Genomic DNA, 11,893 nt, shown 5'->3' with positions numbered 1-11,893 from the left:
CACCTACTTGTACTACAAATAAGACATACATACCCTAATTGAAAATCTATGTACTAAGTATGAAAATAGTTTGAAGGTTGCAAATATACACCATTTCTTCGATAGAAATAAGATTAACTATATTGCTTATATTCTAATAAAGATTTATAATAAAAAATACATAATGAATATTGATAACTTACCCCTTAAGAGTGTCTAGACATATTAAAGTTATTCATTTATTCATACCATACCCCTGATAGTCTCCGTTAAAATCATTCATTCATACCATTAGCCCTTCGAAATATATAAAAAAAATTGAGTTAGATTTTAGCGGGAAAACATATATTTCCAGATGTTTGATCCATCGACGAGTCGACATCTCTAGAAGAACCCAATTCAAACGTTTGACAAAACACTTATGACTATGCTGATTCTTCATTCTGCTCTTAAATGGCTGCCACAAATGCAGCTTCATCCTTACGCACACGCCATTGCCTCTGCCCCTGCGTTTGCCCCTTATTCCGGACTAGTTTCTCCTTCAGAAACATCATCCTCTCCCGCAAGACCACCAGGCGCAAAACTACCAACATGACATCCTCCACCCCTCAACAGCAGCAGCAGCAGCAGCAACCCTCCACTCTCCCCGGAAACCATTTGGCAGTTGTTAAATACCATGAACAGACAAAGCATTCCTTCCGCAAATACGCTCGCGGTCCGCACGGCCTCGACTGGGCAAATCAGCCAAACCCTTTTCGGCGCTACGAATCCGCCCCACTGATTCCTCTCCTCCATTTACCGCCCGGCGAAACCAACTCAAATGAGCTGCCATACCACCACCTGTTCCTTCAATTCCCCGCCGCAAAAGCGCTTGATAAATCTACTGTGTCGCAGCTCTTGTACGACAGCCTTGCTCTCTCTGCCTGGAAAACTACGGGTTATTCTACGTGGTCACTAAGGGTTAACCCCAGTAGTGGTAATCTCCATCCCACGGAGGGATATATAGTTAGCGGGCCAATAAGTGGTATTTCCGAGTCCGCCTTTGTGGCCCATTATGCCCCCAAGGAGCACGCGCTGGAGATACGAGCAGAAATTCCGTTGAATTTATGGGCCGAATTGAGCAGGGGATTGCCTGAAAACAGTTTTTTTGTTGGCTTGAGTTCGATTTTCTGGAGAGAAGCGTGGAAGTATGGAGAACGGGCTTTTCGTTACTGTAATCATGATGTAGGTCATGCAATCGGGGCGGTTTCGATTGCTGCCGCTGTTTTGGGTTGGGATACCAGGTTAATTGATGGTCTGGGCCATCGTGAAGTCGAGCTTTTATTGGGTTTAGCAGGTCAGGAAGAGTTGACTGTTCCTGATGAGCCCTTGAAGGTTTACATGCCGGAGCTCGAGCAGGAGCATGCTGATTGCCTCATAGCGGTTTTCCCGGCGAAAAATTCATTCGGGTTTTCATCCGAGGCAGAGACCTCAGGTCAGTCTTCATTTGATTTGAAAATTGATTACGGCTTTTTGAGTTCTGTGATTTCTAAGTTCGAGGGTGTTGACTTCAAGGGACACCGCAATGCGCTTAGTAAAGAACATGTCTGCTGGGACATTATTTATAGAACTGCAAATGCTGCCAAGAAGCCAATGGTGGATGGTGAATCCACTATCAAACTTGCTTCATTGCCTAAAATGGGGATTTTTTCCGAGGCGGCCTATAAGCCATTTAGTGTCAGGGAAGTGGTGAGGAAGCGGCGCAGTGCTGTGGACATGGATGTGAGATATAGTATCGAGAGGAATACATTTTATCAACTTATGTCCAAGGCAATTCCTTCAGGGTGGCAGGAGGAGAGTCAAGGGGAAGAGCAGCAGTTGCCTTTTAGGGTGCTTCCTTGGAGAGCTCAATTGCACATGGTTTTATTTGTGCATAGAGTTGTAGGGCTTCAAAAGGGGATTTACTTCTTGGTGCGGAATTCTGATCATTTCAATGATCTTAAAAGTTCCATGAAGCCAGAATTTGAGTGGGTGAAACCGGACGGTTGTCCATCTGGTTTACCACTTTACAGACTTGCAGCCGGTGATTGCCGTGAACTTGCGAAGCGGCTTTCATGTCATCAGGTTCGTGCATATCTAGCTACGGTGTTAATTTTAAAAGAAGTAATTCATGTTCATTTAAAAACTTTCTTTCTGTGTTGTGTAGGATCTTTGTTTGGTCCTCAAGACACAAGCTCTATTCAGATAATATATATAAACATAATTGAATATAGTAATGTCTACAACTAACCTGCAATTTATAAAACATAGACATCACATAAAGGATCATTAATAGCTCAATATCAACTATAGCTCTATGAGAATATAGTATCTGGACCAATCGTGATTGAAAGTAGAAATATCGGAGGTTTTACACGAGTTCAAACACAAATCAGTATGGTTGAGATAAATTTCTTCTAAGATGGACCACATTTTAAGTTAACATTTGACCTGTTAAAAGCGTGGTGCTCAATAGCAAGTCTGGTCTTGAGGTAGAATGCTTATCTTCTTTAGTAGCATCATGTCAATCATTTGAAATAACATGTTGGTTAGGAAAAGTTCTTCAGTTTAATCACAAATTAAGATGGTTACAAAGTAATCTTCTTGCGGGGCAAACATATTGATAGAGAAGTATACTGGGCATCTCTTTGTACTTGTAGCGTTCAAGACAATGACAACAATGTTAAAAGTCAAAGCAAGCTATTTTCAGGCCACATAACCGATAAAATACTTTCAAAGATAGTGCTGAAAGCCGTTATCTTCATGCTTGCAATTTATATTGCAAAATAGGCTAGAGCCTGATTTGTCATTAAATTGGCATATCTTTCAAAATCTCTTTGGTTTTTTTTCAGGCCACATAACCGATAAAATACTTTCAAAGATAGTGCTGAAAGCCGTTATCTTCATGCTTGCAATTTATATTGCAAAATAGGCTAGAGCCTGATTTGTCATTAAATTGGCATATCTTTCAAAATCTCTTTGGTTTTTGCCTGCTTATGGCAGGAGATTTCTAGAGTATCCAATTTGTATCAGTGTCATATACATATCCAAATTTGATATGGCAGATGGGGTATATCTCAGACAACCCAGAATGTCTGATAACATAGATATCATCAGAAAGTTAGAAACCTAGGTCTTGCCAAATCGTAATAAAGTGTGCAATGTTGCTAGCTATTTTTGATCCTAAGTTGCACTTAAACTAATAATTATTAATTAATTATCTAAAGATATTCTAGTACACTGGCATATTTCCCATCGCTGTAGGCTTCTTTGAAGTGCATAGTGAGCAGGGTTTACTTTAGTGGCGAATATTTGCCATTGGTGAATATTTCAGGTCGGCGACTTGGAAAATGACGAATATATTGTATCAATCGGGGGTGGCCATGTTGCCCAGACTTTATAAATATCCATCAAATGCACGGCCCAATCGCCCATTGTTTTATGTCATTAATGGTATCTCTATCAAGATTTCGCTAATAGAATCTACATTTTCCACATGCTAAATTCAATATTTTCGCCTACACTTTCCGAGGTTGTCTTAATAGATGACCATAATTCGCTAATAGCCATATAAAGATTTATTGGCTAGGAGGATCCAATTCGCCTGGAATTTTGCGGAAGCGTGTCTCAATTCATCCCAATTCTCGCCAACTCTATTATAATTGCCAATTAATTGGACGACCCATAATCGCCTCAAAAGTTACATACAACGTGTTGTAGTTAAGTGTGATTTGCCAAATATTTGTATACCATATAAAATTCCTGCCGGAATTGTCAAATAAGGATTGGTATAAATACAGTCAAAGATCAGATTTATCTCTACACAATTTGGTCGGTTCTGAGCTCTCGATTTAGATCACTAGCGAAGTTTCAGACCAAGAACAACCATTGTTGCTGACTGCTAGTGACCTAAAGGTAAGTGATCATATTTTTGAAGTGATATAATATTATTCTGAATTCATCTCTATCTATTTGCATTGTTGAGTTCATTCTGTATTTCTCTCAGGAACTTGCCCAAAAATTTGAATTTTAAATGACTTTCTTGCACCCCCGAATCTGGATTCATCCCTTCCAAATTGCCCATAATCAACTTCGTGATACAACTGTCAAAAATAGCAAAGGCCACAATGGTACTAATATTCCTTATCTGACTAAATCCCTTGTCCAACTCCTATGCATATTCGATCATCTTTGTCTGACTTCCACCAATCTTATTCTCCAGACGATCCTCCCATTGCCACATGATATCTCCAGTTCGAACTAGAGCATATCCTCCAGGGAAAACAACTATGGATGGTTGATGCTAACCAATCCCTTGCCTTGGAAGCAGAGATGAATCTCCACCCTCCACAACACCTATCTCCCTTAATTTCAATAGCTTCCTAAAAGGGAAAAACCATGGTTAAATGTGGTTTCTTTTTCTTTCTTTCTTTTATTAAAAATATTCATTTATTAAAACCTTTCATTCCTGACAGTGCTCACACGTGTCTCTAAGTCTATTCCGGGGACTTTTTGAAGAAACTTGTGTCCTTCACAACTTGGGCTCGGAATAGAGCTTATGTCGTTGAAAAAAATTAATTAAGTATAGACTTAGAGTTAATTAAGTATACAATTTATAATAGTTAATTAATTATTAGACAATGCTCAAACCTGTCTCTATTTCGGCGACTTTTTGAAGAAACCTTTGTCCTTCAGAACTTCGGGCCAAAATAGAGCTTATGTTGTTGATCTGCGATCATCCAACGGTCATTAAGTTGATTGATTAATTTAATATTTAAATCTAAGTAATGAATAAATTTATACTTTGTTTATTTCATTTTATTTGCATATATTTTTAGTTCTCTATTGGTTAATTGTTGAATTAGTTTGTAAATCTAGGGTTTGTGGTTGGATCTTTAGGGTTTACAAATAGATCAATATTTAGCATACATAGATGTATGTACCTATTATGTGATAGTTACATATATATACATTTTTATACTATGATGTTATAGACGATTATGGATGTATTTATGATGCCTATATGTAATAATTTTAATCCATATTCATGTGAATACAATGCTATGGATTATGACCTAACCTTTATGTTGAAAATGCCAAAAGATTGAGAGGGGGGTGAATTAGTCTAAACCAAAGCCTAAACTTCTTTAATCACAAGTACTTATCAATTATCATTAACAAATTAAAGATCAATGCAAGATGAAACAAAAAAAACACCAAACACATGAAAACCATAATTTTTACCTGGAGAACCTAGGGTGGGAAAAACCATGGTGAGAATCACACTCACAATATAAATATAATAAAAATAAAAATTAATGACTTTCATATTTTACCCCATCGTGTACTTCCTTTGATATCAACGGTCCAGATCTTTGCGTGACTGCACATTTAGATCAAGATGCTCTTTCACCTTAACTCCGCAGCCCTGCTACACATATGGCACATGGGCCCTGTTGACGTCAAGCTCTTCTTAAGTGGACTAATAAGATTATGCATGCTGGAGGTCAATGGACACGTTGGAAAGGTTTGGCCCAATCTATCCTCCTCGTTAATTAAGTATACAATTTATAATAGTTAATTAGACAATGCTCAGACCTATCTCTATTCCAAGGACTTTTTGAAGAAACCTTTGTCCTTAAAAAATTCGGGCCGAAATAGAGCTTATGTCGTTGATCTGCGATCATCCTACAATCATTAAGTCGATTGATTAATTAATTACAGACTTATAGTTAACTAGCACTTGCAGCTCATTGTATGGATAGCCGAAAGAAAATTAAAGATAAAATTTAATGCAGTTTAATATTACAAGTGAATAAATTATTATAGTATTTAAATCCAAGTAATGAACAAATTTAAAATCAAAAAGTGCCTCATTCGCTCTTATAGAGGTGGAATTAATGCCAAATCATGCCGATTGATTGTAGAACAAAGCTCAGACAACACATTGATGGCAGAGCATGGGGATTAGAATTTGAAGAGGATGCAGACAAGGTGAAGAGGGCCTTCCAAACTTTAATTGCTGCAGAATACCTAGGAGGGATGGATTCAATTTGGGAGTGGGTTGTTCCAGGAGTGGGTTTCATCATTTCTGAAGGGTCGGTGGAGCCTGCAGACCCACTACCCTTTGTTCACTGGCAAGAGGATGAGCTAAAGGCGAGATGCAGAGAGCTCACAAGAAAAGGATGGGAGGTGGGTATTAGGGTTTGTTTCAGAGTTGGCTTCGGTGGTGGCGGGTATAGATAGATGGATTGGATGGAGGTTATTTGATGACTCCAATCTTTTTGTAATCTTTTTTGTAGCTTAAATCAATAAAATATCATATTACCTATTGGTAGGTCCAGAAAAGTGACAATTTGATAAACCCTAACAGTAAATAGTTGCCCAAGGCCAACACCCATTATAATATATTCCGGTTCCCCCAAAATAATGAAAGATTCACCAAAATAAATCATTTGAACAATTTTTTTTGATAAGTGAATAGCTAGGTAGGGCTAGCACCCATTATATTAAGATTTAAAAAAAAGATACAACAGTAATTGGCTTGTAGCCGAAAATACATTCTCGGTAGCATTTACAATGATCACCCATAACAACCCATAACCCACAATACAAAATTCAAGCATCAAAACAAAACGAATCATCTGCACCATACTTCAGGGCTAAGAGACATTCCCAATCCTCCTTGCCACCTCTGCAGCTTCACGTTCCTCCCTGACTTTCTTGGCTTGTAAGATGAGCGGGCAATCCTATCCGCAATTAGCATGAGCTTCACTTGCTGCTATTTCCTCCACATCGCGTCTATCATCCTCAATCCATTCCTCTCCACTCCCCAGCTCCAACGCCCCTACAATCTCAGCCGCATCCTCCTCATCAATTTTATTTTCATCTACCAACTCTTTAGTGGTTAGGTAGTCCCAATGCCAATCGTCCTCCTCGGGTTCCTTGATTTTGGCTACATACAAGAGGAAATTGATATTGCATAGTATATCACTCCTTCGTGCCTGCAACAATTGCGCATCTTGTGTTTGCACAATCGGAAATTTAAAAACACTTCCAATGCAATATTTCTGTGGAAGGGGAATAAGGAGGTTCTCATCCACATTGTCGATGATCGAATTAATGTCGCCCAAATATGCATGCTCGAACACCATCCGGGTGAGTTTTTTCGCCCACTCCTTGGAAACCCTGACATATAACAACATGGCAAGAAAAAAGGTCGGAATGTCCAAACTGACCCTATGCCTGTGATACGCCATCAGAAACTTCAACCCTAGCACTGGCTTGACCACATGCATTATGTACGGGTGGCCATTCACCAAGACCCACCCTAACCGTTTATCTGTGACTTCACCTACAAATGCTCTCTGTGGTTTCGTTGCCCTAAGCATAATTGGCATGTCCATCACTCCCACCTCAGTGTTTCCAATTCGAACATGTAATGTGAAAATATGGTAATACTCTAATGACCAATTTAAAGGCATTCGATCAGCTTCAGCATAAATGTCTCATTAAATGCACACTTACCATAAGTTGCCTTGCGCGATATATATTAATAATATATATATCTTTTTTTTTCTAATTTTTGATACAAGTACATAAACCCACAAACAAAATTTCACTTTCACAAGAGATTTGCAAAGACAAATAACAAAACCATTGATATTATTATTCATGTGAGATCAAGAAGTACAATCTACAGACTATATCTGTAGTAATTGTCATGACAGATCATAAACTAATTAATACTGCTGAAGGAGTATATACATTTTTCAATGTGGAAGACTCCACATTCTAACTTAGACACTACTACTATACCCTTTTCTAAAGAGACCAAGATTCCCTCCAAAAAATTCTATTAATTACAGCCTTGGAATTCCTTTTATAAGAGTAAGGAATGCAACAAGCTTCAAGCTGTATACAACTGCCATGTTCTCATTTGACATATGCTTTTGTACGCATGGAAATGATATATTCCCAATATGAAACCTAAAATAGAACAGGATAACTTAGCAAACCATATGACTAAAACTATCATGAAACTATCATGGACCACGGTGAAGAATAAATTACTGTTGAAATTCAATTGCTTGAGCTGCGCCACCATCGCATTGCTGATAACTTTATGGATGCAAGGTTCTAACTATAAAAACTAGAGGAGTAGTTTTATAGATGCAAGATTCTAGCTATAAAAACTAGTGGATGAGCTCCACAAAAACTACTGGATGAGCTCCAGAGATGGGTATTGTAATCGGAACAGGGGTTTGGCTTTAGTTATCAATTTTAACTAAATAGGCTCTTTGCTAGAGCCGACTCTTCCCTGTCCTCATTGTTCTCCTCCTCGCTCCCTCTCGCTCTTAGGCTTCAGGAGACGAGGGGGCAAATGCTGTAGATGGCCTTTGAAAATCCCTTTAGCTACCTCCTCCGATTTGAAAGTCCCTTTAGCTACAAAGCAAGCTGTTGTGCTGCTATAAACACAACCTTTTTGAAGTATTCTCCACCCGATGTCATTAAACCTATATCTTATGAACACACATGAAACATCTACATATGGGCATTCCATTTCTGATATTGTTCTTGAACAAGTGTAGAGGGAAATATTTATAATGCTCCTTGATCAACTCAACTGCTACCGATTTATGAAAAACCTCGAAGCTCTAAATTTAGAAGTTCTAAATATTCCTTTTCACCTTTTTGCCTTTCCAAAGAATCAAAACTCTTCATGCTAGCATGCAACTCTTCATGCCACCTAATGAAAGGATCAAAACTCATTAGTCTGCTATAATCATTTAACCGTCAATTCAATATTTTCTTCAAGAACAAGCTAACATCCGTACCTTTGCAACTCTTCATCAAAATGACAAGCATAAAGTTCTCTAACAGGAGGAGTGTTTTCTATGTGAAAAGATCGCTTAGAATTTGAGATGAAGATTTCATACGTGCTAAAAAGTACGTTTCTAATTCCAATGGATATGTAGTACACTTTCTATATGGGTTATTTTCCAAAAAAACTGTGAAAGATGCACAAACTAACCACAAATGAAGACAATGTTAGCAACAATAATAAATATAGTAGTCTTTTTATGAACTAATTGAAAAACTACTCAAAAAAAGTGTACATTCTTTCACCATGAAACCATCCTACACACTAGACAAGACAAAGCCCCGTTTCTAGTTCTACTCTCTCTGGGGGTGAGAAAATTACAGAATCTTTCTTTACGGCCTTGATATTCTTTTTATAATCATAAGGAATGCAACAAGCTACCGACCTTTTTGATAAACTTATAAGACACTGAGAAGGGGGGGGGGTGAATTAGTGCAAGCAAAAAACAATATGAATCTGATCACCAACTTAAACAACTTAAAACTTAACAAGCATAAGAGGAATATCACCATATAAGCTAATGCCCAATAAAACAAATTCCACATAGCACAAGAGATTTATACGTGGAAAACCCAAAAGGGAAAATAATACCCACAAGATTCACTATTTGCAGAATAGAAATCTTGACCAGTTAAGTTCTTACAAATATGCCCTATTAGGAGCAGACCCTGTTAGGAGTCACCCGGTTAAGGGATTTATTATGATGAGCCCTATTAGGAGCTTTGACTGGTTAGGATAAACCTTGCAAGAGGGTTTAAACTCAAATGTTGAGCTACCCTATTAGGGGATTTACAGATTAAGGCCTGTCAGGACCTACCCGGTTAGGGTATTTTAACGCTGCAAACTGTTAGGAAAACAACAATCAAATGACCTTCATGTAACACCTCTGTGTTTGATAAGATCCGCTTCAAATCCTCAAAACTTCAACAACACATCAATACACAGCTTCACTAATCACCGCACAATCAAAATCTCGATATTCGCCTTCGATCTCATACATGCATTTGTTGATGATATAGCGTCGATAGAAATCCTATAGGTCGACTCAGCAAGATCAAATGTGTGAATGGCCTATTGGCCTTACACATTTGATGAATCTATCAACTTATATTAATCCTTTAATATCTTTATTAAGTCACATATGCGTTATCAGGTTTAATGGTTAAACATACATTATCAAGTTTGACTTATTGGATTTGTTTCAAAGGGGCTGACTTTTGGTTAAAGTCCGTCACCCCTCATTTGAAGCATGCAATGCTTCATGAAGGTCGTGCCTCCTTGATGAGAGCCGACTCTTGGATATCTCCTTTCGACGGATATATATGGATGTGGTCTTCCCTCTTTGGAACAAAGATCAGACAACAAGTTCGATCATAATTAGGCAGATCGAATTCATGTACAAGCAGATCAATTGATGGTGAGAAATTTATGTAGCGTGCTCGGGGGTGACGATAAGAGCTTATCGTCTATGGTTGGGAAGGCAATAGATCCGATGTTTACCTGTGGTTAACGAGCACTACCTTAAAATCAACAACATTCATAACTCATCACACTATTTATAAACATCTCGTAGTCGGCTACAACCTTGGAACAATTTCCTAGGTTCAATGAATCTAGACAAACTAACATTGCATGCCGAACTTATGTCGGCCACCGACATAACAAACCAAAAATAAAACAAAACCTGTGCCGATTTACCGATTTAAGTGACTTTATCACTACCGGTTAAGTGCTCATCAGAATGTTTGCTCTGTACATCAAATCTTGCTTGTCCGGTTGAATTTGCCAATGCGGTCATGCACATAGTTCTAAATACCTGTCTCCATCATTACTTTAAAACTGCATCATCCAACTCTTCATCAATCGCCTGTACCGATTGCATGAATGCAACTCTGTTTCTATTTACCGGTTGAAGACCTATTTGTCGGTTCTTTGTTAAACTGTCTTCTATATCGGTTATACCTTACTGGTTGGCTTCCAAGACTTAGATGACTACAAAAACATTGTTGCCATCAATGACAACACAAGACTTAGTCATCAAACATGAATCTTAATCTCTTCATCACATTCACCAATCAATCATTTACCTGTTGCATATTACCAACAGTCTTTGCCGGTTCAGTCAAACGCCAACACTTTTACAAGAATGTGTAACTTGTATTGCAACAATGCAATTCCGTAAAACCTCTAGGCCAGTATTCATGAAAGCTTTGGTTTAGAGACACAAAAAGCTTCCATGAATGTGAACTACCTTATGATCCATGCCACTATCTCACATTTGTGGTTATTGATGTAGAGAATACCAAGATACAAGATTCTCATTGCATTTCTTGGTAGGGGAGAACTTTGAGAGTTTTGATCAAGCAAGGATGCTTGACTCCAAAACCGCATCTCCTGTGTCTTCACCTAGCTTTCTCTTTGCATTCTACCTATTATAAGGGGGACATGGCAGTTGCCAGAGAGATTAAAATTATTTGCAACTGCAACCAAAGCTTGTAGTTGCACTCGAGCCTTTTAATAACCCTCTGGTTATCTTTGGGTATTTTAATAACCCTCTGGCTACAAGGTAAGTCATCAATTTGCTTTACTTCATGGCATTTGCAAACCTTCAGCCATATCTCCTTATGCTAGAATTTAGCTACACCTTCTATGCACTTCATTTTAAAACCTTTACAAGCAAGGCAACAACACTTCCTAAAAACTTATCTCGAGAAAATGTCTATCTTCTACATTCTGAAATGCAGCATACGAATAATGACCCTATTTCTCGATTTGCGAAGTGGCGGCAATTGACTGTCAGGTCTATACTTTGGATTATTCCACATACTGTATTAATCTGTGTGGGATGTACTTTTCTCTCAGTCCACAAGAAAGCTTTCATTCCAATAGTCCTGACACCTGTACATGACTCACAAACCTCAACACAGATTAATACTGATAGCATCTCATTGAATATTAAATATGTGCTATCCTTCATATTTTTCTTCCTCTGACACACACAATGTTTTGAGT

The 11,893-nt window shown here is 38.2% G+C and overlaps 1 protein-coding gene across 2 annotated transcripts in view; it reads left to right on the top strand.

Moving 5' to 3' along the window:
- The first annotated feature begins 347 nt into the window (after positions 1–347).
- Positions 348–11,893, top strand: part of LOC131052011 (uncharacterized) — a 73,759-nt gene continuing 62,213 nt past the window's right edge. The window contains exon 1 of one of the 2 annotated variants that reach the window (XM_057986621.2): positions 348–2,082. In XM_057986621.2, coding sequence (XP_057842604.2) covers positions 433–2,082 — 1,650 coding nt within the window. In that variant the 5' untranslated portion in view covers positions 348–432. The remainder of the gene's footprint in view (positions 2,083–11,893) is intronic. The other variant, XM_057986620.2, reaches the window with a different exon arrangement.

The sequence above is a fragment of the Cryptomeria japonica genome, chromosome 10, assembly GCF_030272615.1.
Source record: "Cryptomeria japonica chromosome 10, Sugi_1.0, whole genome shotgun sequence".
NCBI lineage: Eukaryota > Viridiplantae > Streptophyta > Pinopsida > Cupressales > Cupressaceae > Cryptomeria > Cryptomeria japonica.
This window is presented reverse-complemented; position numbering and strand designations above follow the sequence as displayed.